Below are 18640 nucleotides of genomic sequence, written 5' to 3' on the forward strand. Positions count from 1 at the left end.
GCTGTGTGCACACACTCTGATCAAGGAACTCCGACTGAGTGAGCACCAGCCTACTCCTAAGACAGTAGTGGCTCTAAGAGCGGGAGGCAGGGTATCCAAATTTGGTGGATGGAAGGACAGATTTACAAAGTAAGGGCTCGCTCCCACTTGCGATGCAATCGAACGAGTGTAATCTGATAAAAAAAATCACCCCTATGTTACCCTATGGTGCAGCTCACATCTGCAATTATTTTCTCATGCGGATTTGGCATGCGAAAACAATGGTAGCATGCTGCGATTGCACCTGAGAATCGGATTGCACTCATCCGTACAGGTCTATGAGCTAGCGTGAAACATCGCACTGAACTCGGATATCACCCGAGTGCAGTGCGATTCCCGTGGACGCCGGCAACAGAGGAGATGGAGAAATTACTTTCTCCATCTCCTCTGCAGCTGAGCTGTGATTCTCTCGTGCGAGGGAATCGGAGCACTGACACTTGGCTCCCGTTTGCAGCAGAGCTGGAGCCGAGTGTCATTAGCATATCGCATCCGATGTGATTCGCTAATGGGACCCCGGCCTAAAGGTGTGATTTTATAGAGGCTAAATTCTCTACATGTCTACATGACTGTGCGCTTAGTTTAAACTGTGATTTGGGGTGACAGACTCCCTTTAATTTACATAACTTGAATATATGACAAGAATGTTTACAATCAACTTTTCACACAAGGAAATAACAAAACCCTAGGGCTTTAATGTTACTTAAGAACTCTCAATAATGAGAGAATATTTACTTCCCGAGAATGAAAAATGTTCCCAAGATCAAGGAGAATAGAAAAACAATCCCTTTTATACAGCTGACAGTCATGGGTAGTGTGGTCACTTGTGTCGTCTCTTCTTGTCATGTTTCCGGATGAGCGCCAGGATCTGGTCTCCGGTGACCACCTTGTTCAGGTGATTCTTCCTCTGCTCCAGTCGCTTTTGCTCCTGCAGATACGGGGAGTTCAGCAGCTGCGGGGGGAGCAGTGATCCTGTTGGCTGCACTCTCTTCACCAGATCCAAGAAGAGGTTCTTGTTGCCTTTATTGATAAATGTGATAGCAGTCCCTCGGTGACCGAGTCTTCCTGCTCTTCCAATCTGGTAGAAACACAAGATCGGCTAAACATTGCACAAAAGAGAGACAAATTCATGCCAATGACATCTTACTTTCTGTGATACTTCTGCTCATACTAGGGCATGGCAAAAACGAGCTGATCTGATAGCAAAACAAAACTCTTGCCAATATGTATCAATTACAATTTTTTTTAACATTGCTCCAGATTGAGAGATGCAGTGTCCCACAGGTACATAAGACCGTCTATAGTGACAGTTTCTGTCAGCAGGTGTTTGTTATGTAATCTGAGAGCAGCATGGTGTAAGGTCAGAGAGCCTGATTACAGCGATGTGTCACTTACTGAGCTGTGTTTTGCTGTTTCAATACAATCAGTGTTTTATCAGCAGGAGATTATCACTACAGGACAACTGGGCTTGAGCCTCCTAGTCCAACAATGCCCAAGTCGCTTTCTTTCACTATACCTTGGAAACAGAAAGCTGTGGTGTGGGTGAGGTTAACAACTGAGTTAGATCTGCAGCAGAGAGAAATGTGATTCTATCATAACTGCAGCACCCAGTAACCTAAGTGATAAATCACTGGAATCAGGGTCTCTGTCCCTACACCATGCTGCTGTCGGATTACACAGCAAACACCTGTGGACAGATTTCCCTTAATGAAATAGTAATATTTTCATTTACTGTATTCTTAGGAATTAACACAAAAACTTTTTTGTCTTTTAAAGTGGCCCAGTCGAACGATACCCTGAAAAAAGACAGGGCTAAATAAAGGAAAAAAAAAAAAACTAAAATAAAAAGCCTAAGAAACCCATTGTCAAAAGTGCTCCAGCCTCACCAAGATGCCTGATAGCCCAGCAGAAGGTCTTGTGTAAGTCACAGTAACACTGCACCTACAGTGATGTGACGTCACGTACCTAGAACATGCAATCGTCATTTACACACAGGGACAAAAAGAACGGAACCAAATAATAAGTTTGATTATAAGCATGTTATAAACTTTTTTTTATTATAGATCTGGATAATGTTATGATTTTGACCTTCTCGTGGGCTCCTGCTTGTACAGAGACCAGCCCGGGTAATATATAAGTACTTTGCTATCAGAAAATTGCTGATCATGGTTCAAACCATAACTGGGCAAAGTGGGGCCTGCAGGCCGGACTGGAGTAGCTAGAGGGTCAGATGTGGCCCACAGGCCCCACTTTGCCCAGATCTGCTTTAAACCACATCCGGCCCTCTGACTATTCCAGTCCCGCCCGAGGACCGAGACAGCTGTAGAACTGAAAACACTGGCCCACAGGCCACACTATGCCTTCCCCTACCCGTGTCCCGATATCAATGTGGTCTGCATTCTCAGGAGGCAGATAGCGGTGAATACATTGGTGGAGGATGGAGCTGCCAGCTACTTCTTCCACCAATCAATGTGTGTGAATGAGCCAGCAGATGCAATGACGTCACTACAACGCGTCTGCAGTGCGGAGAGTCAGTGCACCGGGAGAATGGGAGCGAGGCAAGTATGTGTTTTCTTTTTCCTTTTATATATGTATGGGATGTGTGCCTGTATATTGGTGCTATGTGGGGGCTCATTACTGTATATACGGAGGCTATGTGAGGGCTCATACTGTACATAAAAAGGCTATGTGAGCTAATACTGTATATGGGGGACTATGTGGGCTCATACTGTACATACAGGGCTATGTGAGGGCTCATACTGTATATTGGAGGCCAAGTGGGGGTTCATACTGTATAGGGGCTATGTGGGCTCATAATGTACATAAGGGTCTTATACTGTATATAGGGGCCTGTGGAAGCTTATACTATATGTAGTGGGCTGCATGGGGGGGGCATACTGTATGTAGGGGGCTCATACTGTATGAGGAGGCTGTGTGGGGCAAATACTGTATATAGGGGACTTTGCTTGGGCTCATACTGTATATAGGAAAATGTGTACGGGCTCCTACGATATATAGGGAGGTGTCAGCTTAATTCTTCTCTATATTAAGTGATATAATTATTTATACTAAAATTAATTAATTTAATATTGTGAGGCAGTGAGAGGGGTCATATGCGAGGGGCTATTGAACCCGCTGGAGTGCATTGCCATCACAGACACAGCTGTGGTTGCAGTGCAGAATAAAAGTAAAGTTTGAACTTGGTCAAGTTATTTGGCTAAGTGGGATTTAAGAAAAACCGGCATGGGCTTTTATTATTGGAGTGGACTACAGGATGGCAGTGGGGCAGTCCACTCCCTCCAGCCCGGTTCTTACAAGTGGCTCATGGCCACAGATTCCTTATAAAAACCTGCAGCAAAGGTTTGGGGGTGGCAGTGGTGGGATTGCTAGCAGCAGAGCAGGAAGCTGAACACGGCGTGTGAAGGAACGTATCTGACGCACCCTAAGTGACACGGCGAAGCCGTCTCCCACGGCAACAGGTTTACATGGACTGTGTGGATATACCGGCTGCGATCCGGAAGACAGCTTTTGCTTTTTGAGTTGTGAGTTTTTGGCAAATAAATCCGTTTATGTTGGACTTGCCTTGGGTTACTGCCTCATTACTGCACAGTGTGAACACCACCGCACTACAATATATTAACATTAATATTCAGCAGAAACAATTTCAGCCTATTGGTTCGGCCATCCACAACAGTCAGTCTCTCACGTGGTGCCTTGGGAAAATAAGTTGCCCACTGCTGTTTTAAAGGGTTAGGCCATGGCCCCACTATCAGTATTTGGTCAGTATTCAGTCAGTATTTTTTCTCAGGAGTGGGAACCAAAACCAGGTGAGGAACAATCAGACAAAAGGTATAATAGAAACAAGTCACCAATTCTGTATTTATCACCCACTCCTGGTTTTGGCTTCCACTCCTGAGAAAAAATACTGACCGAATACTGATAGTGGGGCCGTGGCCTTATTCTCAACATATCAAGCATTCACCTAACTAACCACAGGATAGATTACAATTTTCTGATCTTTGGGAAGGAATGGGGGTGCAGACAAACAGTGGGCTACTATCGTTTGTCATATCATAATAGGGTGTATGCCACCACCACTCCATGCTTTGCCTATGGGACTGCTGGAGAAAGTGGTCAGACCTCCACAAAACATCAGACCTCCACAAAACATCAGACCTCCACAAAACATCAGACCTCCACAAAACATCAGACCTCCACAAAACATCAGACCTCCACAAAACATCAGACCTCCACAAAACAGAAAATTAGCGCCTATCCTGGAGATCATTATCTGTTCAAATCGAAGTGTGATAAAAGTGTGTCTTTTTGCTTTTTAAATAGGTTTACAGTAAGTATACATTTTTAATAATAATGGGAGGCGATAGTGGATTGAACATAACATACATTATAGGTGGCACATATGAAACATATCCGCTGAACATTATACGCCGAGTGCAATCTGCATAGAGCCTTTACTAACACTTAAAACTTGTTAAAGGAGTCGTCCACTACTAGGACAACCCCTTCTTAAACTAAATGTTCGGACCCAATAAAATAATAAAGCCTATACTCTCCTGCCGTGCTGGCTCCGTTCCAGTAGTGTCGGCACTTGCGGTCCCGGGGCTGTGATGTGGCCGAATGACACGTGATGCCCGTTGCCCAATCAGCGCTGGCGTCACTGACCCCGCCTTCGGTCAAACTGAACATGAAGAGGAAGTGCGGGTTCAGCTGCAGCCCTGACTTCCTTTTCATGTTCAGTTAGTACGAAGGCGGGAACAGTGACGCCAGTGCTGATTGGGCAACGGGCATCACGTGTCGTTCCACGGCGCCACAGCCCCAGGACCGCGAGTGCTGACACCGCTGGAATGGAGCCGGCATGGAAAGAGTATAGGCTTTATTATTTTATCAGGACCAAACATTAAGTTTAAGAAATGGTTGTCCTAGTAGTGGACAACCCCTTTAACCTTTATTTAAAAAACAATACTGCAGCAAATGGTTCCTCGTGAATATCACCGGTATATCAAACCTCCTCACCTGGTGTACATACTCATCCATGCTTGATGGCATGTCAAAATTCACGACCAATTTCACATGCACTAAATCCAAACCTCTGCCCAGGATGCCAGTGCTAACTACAACATCGTACTGTCCCTCCAGTAATCCCTGTAAAAAAGAGAGGATATGCATTACTCTAAGAAACTGCATTCCACCAGTCAATGCTGGGCTCGCAGGGCAGGTGTAGACAACAGTACTATTGGTTTGAGTGCAATCCAACAAATCATCAGACAGAGTCACATTTCCACACACTGACAATGGAGAAAATGGAGAAATATTGTTCTCCTCACACGGTGCTCCGATCCTCTCATCAGAGAGAATCAGATCACACTATGCTGACACTCAGATCATACGCTCATCAGTTTGATCAGAGTGTCATTTGTATAATCGGTCCAATTTTCTCAGATGAGAGAATCTCCAGCCGTCTGCACGAGCCCTAAAGCTGAAGCATCCAGAGCAAATCATTTTACCTGTAGTATCTTGGTCCTGTCTGTCTGGGACTTTTCAGAATGAATTGCAACACATTCTAGTTCAGTAATCTTCCGGATGGCCTCACTGAGCAGATCTGCACCCAGACGGCAGTCCACAAACACCAGTACTGGGGGCTGGAAAAGCTTTGAGTCCTTTTGAGAGAAAGGCTTGATGTAATGGAGGAAGAAATAGGAGTGTAGCTTCATGTAATACAAATTTGCCAACAGGAAAAAAACAGTAATACAAATTGTGAAAAATATTGGAGATATAATTCCATGTCAATCATTTGTATCCTATTTGGCCTGGGATTATAAAAAAAAATAACCTTCTCCCTCTCACCAGCACTGACAGGAAACAGAGCTCAGCAGGGGGCCAGCCTCAAAGGCTGTGAGTGACAGATCTCACACCTTGACCAGCTCAAAGCAGGACAAAGGCTGGCTTGCAATACAGAGTCCTGCATTAACTGCAGAACATTCCAAAAATATAATTCCATAAGGGAGTTATGGAGATACTATACGTCCTAGCCGTACATCGTGTATATTTCCAAGATCCCCAGACCGGACCACACACCGTCCAATATCTCGATCCGTTCTGGCCTCACAGGGTGGGGAGATAAGTAGAATAGCTAGTAGGAAACAGATAGTACAGCTATATTTAGACACCAGATCTCAGGTGAAACATGTTGAGGAGACTTAGGATTGTGTTTTAACCACAATGGTCAGTTATGATGATATAATAATAACAGGATACAATAGGTAGCAGCCGCACTGAACCTGTCCATATTGAACAGGCACAAGAATAATAAAGATAGTATATGGGATCTGAAGGATCAATAAATCCAATAAATGGCTGCAAGCTGATATCCCACAATTATACTGGCTATTGCAGACTTTAAATTTATATTCATTTTCACAGTATTAATAAAAGTTACATTTTAGGGTCTTTAGTTGGGGTTTTTGTTGCCTATGGCAAAATTGTGATTAGTACTTGGGCCACATCCTCTCACTCCCAGTGCCTCCCAGGCCCATGTGGCCAGGGATTGTCTGTGTAAAACTGTACCAATTGACCTTACTTGTCCCCGAGGGGTGCGGGACGTCATGTTGATGTAATAGTGATGTCGCAAGATGCAGATTCATCACACAAATGCATGCATCATTTTCTTTTGTTAATGTCCCTTAAAAGTAGCTGTCTACCTTAAAGGGGTTGACTGGTCTAAATTGATAAGTCTGCAGTCACTCTGCAGACTGGGTCTATTTAGATTATATACTAAAAAAAAAAAAAAAAAAAAAAGTGAGCAAGGTTGGATACAAGTGTCAAGTGGAGGGGAAAGCTCTGGGATGAATTAGAAAATATGAAGAATATGTGCGAAACAAATGAGTGGGTAAAGTCACTGACTGCAGACTTATGAATCCCCTAGCGCACGCACTATGCACTGCGGGGATTCGCCGGTTTCTGAGCTGGGACCATTGGGTATGTATGCATTAGGCCACATTCACACGTCAGTATTTGATCAGTATTTTACTTCTGTATTTGTAAGACAAAGCCAGGAGAGGGTGAAAAGCGGTGCACATACACACGTGGTCAAAATTGTTGGTACCCCTCGTTTAATGAAGTAAACACCCACAATGGTCACAGAAATAACTTGAATCTCACAAAAGTAATAATAAATTAAAAATCTATGAAAATGAACAAATGAAAGTCAGACATTGCTTTTCAACCCTCCTTCCACAGAATTTTAAAAAAAAATTAAACTCATGAAATAGGCCTGGACAGAAATGATGGTACTCTTAACTTAATATTTTGTTGAACAACCTTTTGAGGCAATCACTGCAATCAAACGATTCCTGTAGCTGCCAATGAGGCTTCTGTACCTCTCGACAGGTATTTTGGCCCACTCCTCATGAGCAAACTGCTCCAGTTGTCTCGTGTTTGAAGGTTGCCTTTTCCAGATGGCATGTGTCAGCTCTTTGCAAAGATGCTCCATAGGATTTAGTTCAGGGCTCATAGAAGGCCACTTCAGAATAGTCCAATGTTTTCCTCTTAGCCATTCTTAGGTGTTTTTAGCTGTGTGTTTTGGGTCATTATCCTGTTGCAAGACCCATGACCTGCGACTGAGACCAAGCTTTCTGACACTGGGCAGCACATTTCTCTCTAGAATCCCTTGATAGTCTTGAGATTTCATTGTACCCTGCACAGATTCAAGACACCTTGTGCCAGATGCAGCAAAGCAGCCCCAGAACATAACAGAGCCTCCTCCATGTTTCACAGTAGGGACAGTGTTCTTTTCTTGATATGCTTAATTTTTCCATCTGTGAACATAGAGCTGATGTGCCTTGCCAAAAACTTCCATTTTTGTCTTATCTGTCCATAGGACATTCTCCCAGAGGCTTTGTGGCTTGTCAACATGTAGTTTGGCAAATTCCATTCTGGCTTTTTTATGATTTTTTTTCCTCCAATGGTGTTCTCCTTGGTCGTCTCTCATGAAGTCCACTTTGGACCAAACAGCGACGGTGCGATCTGACACTGATGTTCTTTGAGCTTGAAGTTCACCTTTAATCTGTTTAGAAGTTATCCTGGGCTCTCTTGTTACCATTCATATTATCAGTCTCTTTGATTTGTCATCAATTTTCCTCCTACGGCCTCGTCCAGGGAGGTTGGCTACAGTCCCATGGATCTTAAATTTCTGAATAATATGTGCAACTGTAGTCACAGGAACATCAAGCAGCTTGGAGATGGTCTCATAACCTTTACCTTTAACATGCTTGTCTATGATTTTCTTTTTAATCTCCTGAGACAACTCTTTCCTTTGCTTCCTCCGGTCCATGTTGAGTGTGGTACACACCATGTCACCAAACAGCACAGTGAGTATCTGTAGCCCTATATACACAGGACACAACTTCATTTAACATGTCCCTTTTGTCACATTATTTTCAGGGGTACCATCATTTCTGTCCAGGCCTATTTCATGAGTTTAATTTTTTAAATAAAATCTGTGGAAGCAGGGTTGAAAAGCAATGTCTGACTTACATTTGTTCATTTTCATAAATTAAAAATCTATTACTTTTGTCAGACTCAAGTTATTTCTGTGTCCATTGTGGGTTTTTTTCATTAAAAGAGGGGTACCAACAATTTTGACTACGTGAGTATTTATATTATACTTTTCCTTGGACTGTTCCACTCCTGATTTTGGCTTACAAATACTGATGTGAAATACTGACCAAATACTGAACATATGAACATGGCCTTATACATGCTCCCGGCCAGGGCCCGTCTAGTGAACGTGGCCTTGTGCCATACACTTGTATTAAGCGAGGCTGCACCCCATAAAATCAGCATGTGACCAACTGTCTGCAAATCACATACTTGTTGTCATGTGAACGCCCTCTCCCAGCACTGGAGAATCCTTAGTGTGTGGCGCCCGCGCTGTGAGGATTCACAAATCTGCAGTCTTGAACCTCAAGCCTTAACAACCCCTTTAAACAGCACTCATGTATACGCTCCATTAGGATCTGGTGACCATCGCTTCCCAGAGTAGCCCAAGACACTGGAAGAAATTAATGCAGGGGTTCAGCGAGTAACACCACGCAGGGGTCTGTATCATTACCCATGGTTCCCCATTCCCTTTGCTCTTGCACCAACTATACAGATGCAAAGTGGACAGTGTAATAAGTGCTGACAGCTGGAAGAAGGGGGCATTGGAGATGGTTATTGTTAAATATTAGTTATGGATATTCATTTTATTCTTAATTCTGAGTTCTGTACCATACATAAGATTGCATCAGCCGTCGTTTCTAGATGACATGCGTTGTGTATTTTTAGTTCAGCACCATAATTAGAAGAACAGTTGCCATATGAGCGGCCTATAAAAGCCCATGTTAGAGACAGGGGGGGGGAGCTCTTGCCATTCCACAGGAAACAGGACGAGGGCCTGTGTGTAAACCAGCTGCTGATATAGGCCCAAGGGACACATGGTGTCATCCTGACACACATGCTGGACACAGACAGACGCAATCTGCCATCCAGGATCCCAGGGAAAGATGGGTGAATCTCAACAATTAAGCTAATTATGGACAAATGGACAATTACTCTTAACTATTTATCTATTGTATGTACCTTCTGCAATTATTCTTTTTAATGGACAATCCAAGAATAAATCTATAAATTTTTTTATAAGAATATCGTGATATAGAAGTCCTTGATAGAAAATTATACAGAAAGTAGTATTTTTTTTCCAGTTATACCCATCAGCTACGCCACATACTACCAGGCTGACAAAGATGACTAGCACCTGAAATGGAATATATAAGGCCGCTCCATTTCCTAATTCTGTTATACTAATATCTGTTTCTTACAGAAGCCGGGTAATAACCAATACACTCACCTCACCAGCTTTTCTTTACCCAAACTAAAGTGATTGGACAATATATACATAAGGAAAGTAATCTATAAGAAAAACATGGTATAAATGCTCACATTCAGTACTTCAAACAGCTTCTTTTTCTTGGAAGGCTCCTCCACCCAGAGCACAATCTGCCGAACATTTGGGCACGGCTGGTTCTTCTCCCCAGCAGTGATCTGCACCGGATCCCTCAGCAGCAGCTGGGCGAACCTCTCAATGCTGTCAGGAATGGTGGCGGAGACCAGCACTGTCTGGCGGTCCAGAGGGGTGTGCTCCACAACCTCCAGCACTTGCTGCTGAAAGCCCATCTTTAGCATCATGTCTGCCTGAAAAGCAAATGGATTTCAGTTATGTTCCTTGATATTGTAGAGCCGCCTCACCTGTAAGGGCATGTTCTCACCTTACATACAGGCGACAGGTGCTTTCATGAGGCTGCACCCTGGGATCTCTGCTGCAGGGCTGACACAATCCGGGCCTATTGCCATTCAATAAAGCTAATCCTATGCACATTCAACAGAAATAAGCCATATATTACCTACTTCCACCGCAGATGTTTTCTGCTGGAAATTTTTCAATGCATGTGAAAGTATATTTATATATGAGAACATTTTTGGAGCATAATCTATGCCAAATTTAATATGAAAAACAGAATGTGTGAAACATTCCCTCCGGATCTTTTGTTTAGCACATGCTGCCATTTCTTGCTGAGGATTAGTGGCTAAAATATTTTCCCTTTTATAGAAAGACATTAAATAATACAACAAAATAAGAAGTGAAGGGGGTCATCTCAACTTCTTGAAGGGAATCTGCCAGCAGGTTTTTGTTACCCCGTCTGAGATCAGAATGATGTAGGGGCAGAAACCCCAATTTCAGCGATGTGTCACTTACTGTAATGCTTGCTATAGTTTTGATAAAATCACTTATCTGCGGTAGATCTAGCAGTTCTCTGAATGCTGGGCTCTGTATAACCCCAAACACATCACTGATTGGCAGCTTTCTGCTTATGCACAGTGTACACATAAAGCTGCCAATCAATGGTGGGGGCGGGATTATACAGAGCTCATGAATATGAAGGACTACATGGCAGCAGGTTTACTAGTCCTCAACTGATAATGTCTTGCTGATAAAACTGATTTTTATAAAAATACAGCAAGCAGCCCAGTAAGTGACACATTGGTGGAATTGGGGTCTCTTTTCCTACATTATGCTGCTTTCAGATTAGGTAGCAAAAATGTGGTGACCAATTCCCTTTAAAAAGAATCTGTCAGCATGGTTTGGCTATGTAATCTGACAGCAGGGCAGAGACCCTGAATCCACTGATATTTCACTTAGTTTACTGGGTGCAGCAGTTGTGATAGAGTCACAGTTTTCTCTGCTGCAGATCCAGCAGAGCTCAGTTGTTGAGCTGTGTATAAAAGCCCACATCACAGCTTTCGGTGTACATTGTATAGTGACAGTAAGCTGCTAATCAGTGCTGGGGGTGAGGTTAGACAAGGAGGCAGTTTGTCCTGTAATAATAATCCCCTGCTAATAAAACACTGATTGTATTGAAACAGCAAAACGCAGCTCAGTAAGTACTGGAATCATGGTGCTCTCAGATTACATAACAAAAATCGTCTGACAGATTCTCTTTAAAAATGGTTAAAACTGCAAAGAGCATGTAAAACAAGCAACTTCACAATTTACCTCTTTCATTGTCATGAATTTGTAATTTTATAATTTACTGTTCGTCACCTAGACTACCGGCCACCTCTGCACTTTATGAGCGTGGCCAGTGTCCTAGGCACGCAGAGTACACGTGCTGTTTGGAGTTAGTCAACTTCTGTGCCCCTTCGCTCCTACTCCACTACTGAGGCAAAGCGGTCTCTGCTCACAGCATCAGAGTGCGGAGAGTCCAGTCCAGCAGTGCGACCATGCCGCTGGAGTGAACTGTCAGTCTTCAGGAGCGCACCGTCCCCTCAGCAGCCAAACAGCTGAGTAGCAAAGAAGCAGTGAGCTCCTGAGTAAGGAAGATTACATCAGCCCTTCATGTTCACTTACCTCATCCACTATTAATATCCTTACTTCCCCAAGGTTTACACAATTTTGACTAATGATTTCTAAGATTCTTCCAGGAGTTGCAATAATAACCTGAAAAGAAGGAGGAGAATGTTTTTAACACCAAAGTCAAGTGGATTATCTAACAGATCCACGTGCAGCTGGCAGTATATATTAGGCACTTTTCTATTGTCTCCTATGTCATTCATGCATTTGATAGAAATGACCCTGCTACTCCTGTCCCCCGGTGTCACTCAGTGACTGACAGGGTTTGTCCTATTCCTTTGTATACAGAAAGAGCAGTCCATTACTGTCTAGGCTGAGAAGCAAAACACATACGTTTCTTTCGGAGTCCTGGCAGCATTTAAGGAGTTGTTGAGGCCTAGGATAGAGATGACTTATACTTAGGATAACTCACAAATAGCAGATCTGTGGAGGGGCTAACACCTGGCATCCAACGCCGATCAGATGTTATTAATGCTGCCAGCGGCTGGATGCAACCACTGAAAAGCTTGGCTCCATTCAATGTGTAGCGGTGCTGCTGGGTACTGCAGATCAGCTTGTATTGAGCCTGATCTACAGTACCCAGTACAGGCTGCTATAGATAAAACAGAGCTGAGCTGTTCGGTGGGCACATCAGGCCACTGGCAGAGTTAATATCAGCTGATTGGTGGGGATGCAGGTGTTGGACCCTCCACAGATCTGCTATTTATGACTTATCTTAAGCATAGGTCATCAATATCCTTTGCTTTTTTATGTAAATATACAGAATTAAACAAAACTCTCTCAAGCTTGGAGTACCCCCTTTATTTTTTTCTATCCTCACATAGTAATGCTGCCAGATCCACTAGAAGACATTTTTCTTTCAAATTAACTGGGAAACCAGAGTCAGAGAAATAATGCATTTACAACACTTACACAGCTAGATGATAACATTCAGAAATGGGTTCAGGTACCTGCACATTTTGCCTGAGTCGGTGCAGCTGGGGGGGTAATGGCATCCCCCCGACCAGCAGAGCAGTCTTCATTCGGGGCAGTTTAAACATCAGCTCCTGGGCCTGCTTCTCTATCTGCACCGCCAGCTCTCTAGTAGGTGTGAGGATTAATGCAGAGGGGGCGTCCTTCTAAAAAAAAAATCGTAAAACAGACTGATGACACTTTTCCTGGTGTATACATATCTCCCCTTATAGTTTACACCATTTGCTCCCCATCTATTGCAAAGTTCCAGCCCGTGACTCCAATAAACAAGGGAACGGGTATGCACAGTTGTCTATGTATTGATTTCCACAAGGAACAGGAGAGATATGGCACAATGCAGAGTCATCATGGGGGGGGGGGGAAATCAAGCAATTGCTGGCTTGTCAGTTTTAGAAATTTTTAACATGCATATTTTTGGGTTCAGCCTTTTCAAACATTCCATTAAAGGCAAATGGTCAGCAGGTTTTCAATATGTAACCTGAGGACAGCATGAATCAGTGATGTGTCACTTATTAGGCTGTGCACTGTTGTTTACTTACAATGAAGGTTTTGTCACCAGGAAGTAATCACTGCCTGCACTGGAGCTCACATCCCTGTTAGACCACACCCTCCTCTGATAAGCAGCTGACTGTCCACAGACATTGTACACAGAGAGCTGTGGTGTGGGAGGGGGCAGCTTTCTCATCTCTGCTACATGTTGCATCTGAGATCTCTGATTGTGTCACAACTGCTGCACCCAAGAAACTAAGTGATACATCATTGGAATCAGAGTCTCTTCTACAAGATGCTGCTCTCAGGTGAGGTAGGAAAAAACTTGCTGATAGATTCCCCTTCATTTGTGACATTTTTAGTAATGTTCTTCCCCACATTTCTTTTTCTGATGTTTTTGTTCAAGTCCTATAAGAAGAAGATGAAAAAGAAAGTTGGGAGAAAAAAACATGCAGTCTTTTTCTTAGAGGGATCCTGCCACCCTGAAAATCTAATCTGCAGGCAGCATGTTATAGAGCCGGGGGAGCGGAGTAGATTGATATATAATTTTGTGACAAAAGATTTGGTATAATATAACCTTTGTTTTAGTAATTTAATCCTCTACTGAGATTTTTGGTCCAATGCGTGGTCATATCAGTGACTGAAAGCTTTGTTTGTATAAGTGTGCATAGAGAAAGAGCTGTCAGTCACTGATAGGACCGCACATTGGACCGAAAATCTCAGCAGATGCCATACGGAGCCACAGTACATTGCAATTCAGACTACGTCAGCGACTCCACCACAGGGGCCCAGAGTACTTCAGCAACTCCACCACAGGGGCCCAGACTACGTCAGCGACTCCACCACAGGGGCCCAGAGTACGTCAGCGACTCCACCACAGGGGCCCAGAGTACGTCGGTGACTCCACCACAGGGGCCCAGAGTACGTCGGTGACTCCACCACATATACTCTGTGCTGCTGTGGCGGAGTCGCTGACATACTCTGTGCTGCTGTGGCAGTATCTCTGGAGGGGGCTATATACATTTGAGTGCTTGATGTATAAGAGAGAGACAGTCGGTCTCTCTGTGTCTGTCTCTATGATGAGGAACATACTTGTGTTTCGTGGCGGCCTGTGGACAGGTCTTTTCTTGCTGATCTGGCTTAGACCACCAGGATAAGACCCTTCCTATAGTCCCTCCCCGAAGCGCGGACATATCATTAACTCAAAACTGCAAACACTGATTACACAAGACGGATTTCTTCACCTCAGGTATCATATCAATCAGGCAGTAGCCTCAATATGACACTGCCTGTAGTTTACCTAGCAAAATCCGGCTGACTGGTTCCCTTTAAGACTCTTACATTGTCTTTTCAGGAAGAGTTTGCAGGAGTTTTATCAGCAGAGACAGGATTACTATAACTGATAACACAGGATCCTCCAATCATAAAAGGCAATTTCCTTCTCCCCCTCACTTCACAGTGACTTTTTCACACGCTCATTAGATGCTTCAATACAATTCAATACTGAAGATAGTCTGACTCAGCCCCTATTGTGACTAATGTACATGTGAATACCCCGAAACAGGAAGTTAGGGTAAAATAGCCCCAGTGGCCACTGTGACAACTGCCAGACTACTAATTTTTAACACAGATCGTGAGATAGACTAAAAAACACATTTTATAAAAGGTCATTTTCTTTCATTACCATTTTCATCCAGTGTTGGTTTGTTTCCATTGTTGCCATCAGTGTGGCATCTGTTTTTCTTGTTTGCAAAAAAAAATTAAAAAAATTCAACCCATCTCCCATCAACTAGACATTAACAACCAGACATCACTCGGACACACAGATGACACATCCAAGTGCTCTCCGTATGTTTTAACAGATACGTTCACTTGGTTGGGAGTTTAAGTGCAAATTGGATCAAAAATGGACACCTATTTTTTGTAGATCAAATAATCTGGGAAAGTCCAGCATTAGCCTATACATGACATTCATGTGTGTCTACAGCATCTGCATAGATTACCTGCTCCATACATCTGACCACAGCTGGGAGGAGGAAAGCAGCGGTCTTCCCGGATCCAGTGTCAGCACTGGCCAGTACATCTCTTCCCATCAGTCCAACAGGGATCATCTGCATCTGGATGGGAGTAGGAGCTTCATATCCAGCCCGTTTCAGGTTTGCGCAGAGTGTGGGAGGAAAGTTACAATGCTCAAACTCTATTATCGGCCTGCAGACTTCTTTTCCGTGTACAGAGAGGCCAAGCTGCTGTCTTAAATTGTCAACCTGCTCCTGACCCAGCTGGGTTATAAACGCGTGCTCCGTGTAGGTGTAGGGTACATCAGTGGGCTGTGTACACTCTGCATCCAGGGGTTGATGCACTGGGGGCACAATGGTGATGACCTCACCTGGATGAGGTAAAGGTGAATGTTCTACAGCGGCGACTCCAGTGGTTACATTATCTAAGGAGGAAGAGTGCTGAGCGTGTGCTGTACCGTCAGCAGACGACCTCCCTGTGGACTGCAGGATGTCTTTGGCTTTACACTCCAGACTACACACATCGTGCTCAGTCTGGTCACAGATGTATTCTCCATATCTTCCACATACAACACAGACCGGCTCTCCGGGGAGCGGCCAGCGCTGACATTTACTATAGGACTTGATGGGCTCATCCTCTGCATCAGGAGTAGATGGTAAAGATGGAGGTGCTGAAAAAGGAGCAGGTGGCAGAACCGGAGAGGCAGGTGCAGCAGAGGCATGCGGTGCAGCAGAGGCATGCGGTGCAGCAGAGGGAGATAATGCAGCTGTTGCAAACGTTTCCTCATCAGAGACAGATGGAGATGCAAGTGGAGATACAGCAGAGGCAGATGGAGTGGCATCCGATGCAGCAGAGACTGATGGAGAAGCATGTGATGTAGCAGAGGCAAGTGGAGAAGCAGCAGAGGCAGATGATGTAGCTGTTGCATAAGTTTCATCATCAGAGACAGGCGGAGAGCCATGCGGTGCAGCAGAGACAGGCGGAGAGCCATGCGGTGCAGCAGAGACAGACGGAGAGCCATGCGGTGCAGCAGAGACAGGCGGAGAGCCATGCGGTGCAGCAGAGACAGGCGGAGAGCCATGCGGTGCAGCAGAGACAGGCGGAGAGCCATGCGGTGCAGCAGAGACAGATGGCGATGCATGCGTTGCATTAGGAAAATGTGTTACAGCAGACAGCGGTGTGACGTGTGCTGCAGCGTCAGATGTTGCAGCACAGGCAGGTGATGACGCATGCGTTACTGCAGCAGAGTTTAGAGGTGGAACAGATGAGATATTGCTAGCTCCTGCCGGCTGACATCTCGGTGGCCCCGCGCCTCTCCCCCTCTTCCCTCCGGCTCTCTCCGTCTCCTGTCGCCTTTTCACCGCTCTTGGTACAAACATTGTCAGATGGCGCCTGTACCCGGTAGAAAGCCGTCATTCCGCACGAAATGATTCCGGATCCGGTCAGCAGGGGTCGCTGTGCAGCAGGGCCATTATTCGCTGAGATTTTAGAGTGGACGCTCAGCCAGCAGCGCTTCCGGCTCACACTGATGACGTCACGTCCTCCTCATTCTTCTGCTGTATGTGGCTGAGGCACGGAGGACTATAGCGGTTGTATCGCTGACAGCAGCAGTCGCGATGTCTGTACCCCGGTACATAGTGCGCAGTATGGAGGCGGAGGACTGACTGATACTACAGGAGGACCACAGACATCGCCAGGAACCAGAGCTGCTGTCTCTGCTTAACCCCTTCATGGCAGCCGATTTTCGTGTTTTGTTTTTTTTGCGACTTCTTTTCCTTGGGACGCACTAAAAAGAATGAAGAAAAGGAATACATAAAAAGAATGAACATAATTTATTGGTCCAAAAATATGGAGAGATATAATGTTTATTGTGCAATTTAGACTTGGAATGAACATGAAATATATGTAGATTACAGGAGAATGAACACCTATCCCATATAAAAAAGTGTATATTATATCCCCTATCAGGGCTGTGCCGGAGCCCATTTTGGAGTGGAGTCTGTATGAAATGGACCGACTCCAACTCCTAAAATATATAATAAATTGGGTACAGTAGTTCAATGCAGTTTGTGTGGAATATTTTCTTTTCATAAGAATTTGGGAAAGTTATGAAATGTCCTATAAATGTCTGCCCTATTCCTGATCTAAGGGTCTAGACTTTTAGCTGAGATGAATCTGTGCTGCAGTAAATGTATCACTTACACATGAGCCGTGTATGAGGGAGTCTGTGTCGTGGAAATTGAGGAGTCGGGGGTTTGGTTTACCGACTCCACAGCCCTGTTCCCTACGCTTGATAGGTGGGGAATGAACATGAAATATATGTAGATAATAGAGGAATGAACACATATTCCATATAAATAGATGTACCATATTTTTCGGACCAAAAGATGCACTTTTTTCTCCCCAAATTTGGGAGGAAAATGGGGGGTGCGTCTTATGGTCCGAACCTTAGCTTACCGGATATTTGCGGTGGTGGTGTAGCGTCATCGCAGGGCTCTCCCTCCTTCAGGAACGTGGCGATGGCAGCAGAAGAGGAGGTGAGATGCTGTTGGCGCTGCAGCGGTGAGGCAGAGCAGCTTTCCAGTGGCCGCGGCCATCTTCCTGAAGCCATGATCTACAGGAAAATGGCCGCCCGAGCCGGCGCATGCGCCATATGGGAGCTCCGGCGGCCATTTCTCTGTAAATCACAGCTTCAAGAAGATGTTAGGTGTTCATTCCCCACCTAACAAGTATATAATATACACCTGTTTATATGGAATATGTGTTAATTTCCCTATTATCTACTTAAACTTCATGTTCATTCCCCACCTATCAAGCACAGGGAATATAATATATAATATACAATTGTTTATATGGGATATGTAGTCATTCCCCTATTATCTACATATATTTCATTTTCATTCCCCACCTATCAAGCACAGGAAATATAATATACATCTGTTTTATATGAGATATGTGTTCATCCCTCTATTATTTACGTATATATTCCATGTTCATTACCCACTTACCAAGAACAGGAAATATATATAGCTGTTTACAGGTGCATCTCAATAAATTAGAATATCATCAAAACGTTAATTTATTTCAGTTCTTCAATACAAAAAGTAAAACGCCTGTATTATATAGAGTCATTACAAACAGAGTGATCTATTTCAAGTG

At 44.2% G+C, this 18640-nt stretch overlaps 1 protein-coding gene across 2 annotated transcripts; it reads right to left on the reverse strand.

Moving 5' to 3' along the window:
• Positions 1-707: 707 nt before the first annotated feature.
• DDX59 (DEAD-box helicase 59) lies at positions 708-17012 on the reverse strand. 2 transcript variants are annotated; one of them, XM_073642892.1, is made up of 7 exons: positions 15469-17012; positions 12955-13122; positions 12002-12091; positions 10036-10287; positions 5562-5714; positions 5071-5199; positions 708-1135 (listed from the first exon to the last, which is right to left on the reverse strand). In XM_073642892.1, the coding sequence occupies exons 1-7, from the start codon at positions 16858-16860 to the stop codon at positions 857-859; spliced, it is 2463 nt and encodes an 820-aa protein (XP_073498993.1). In that variant the 5' UTR covers positions 16861-17012; the 3' UTR covers positions 708-856. The 2 variants fall into 2 exon arrangements, with proteins under 2 accessions (XP_073498993.1, XP_073498994.1); XM_073642893.1 differs by having other exon boundaries at positions 708-1114; positions 15469-17011.
• Between the last annotated feature and the right edge of the window lie 1628 nt (positions 17013-18640).

The sequence above is a fragment of the Phyllobates terribilis genome, unplaced genomic scaffold (assembly GCF_046119375.1).
Source record: "Phyllobates terribilis strain yellow unplaced genomic scaffold, ASM4611937v1 Scaffold_8__6_contigs__length_399053987, whole genome shotgun sequence".
Taxonomy (NCBI): domain Eukaryota; kingdom Metazoa; phylum Chordata; class Amphibia; order Anura; family Dendrobatidae; genus Phyllobates; species Phyllobates terribilis.

Coding starts and splice junctions, on each gene's coding strand:
- DDX59 (XM_073642892.1), bottom strand. CDS start 16,860: ATGTTTGTACCAAGAGCGGTGAAAAGGCGACAGGAGACGGAGAGAGCC. Junction 13,123..15,468: donor TGGTCAGATGTATGGAGCAG/GTAATCTATGCA, acceptor TTTTTTTTTTAG/AAGGACGCCCCCTCTGCATT. Junction 5,200..5,561: donor ACAGGACCAAGATACTACAG/GTAAAATGATTT, acceptor TCTTTTTTACAG/GGATTACTGGAGGGACAGTA.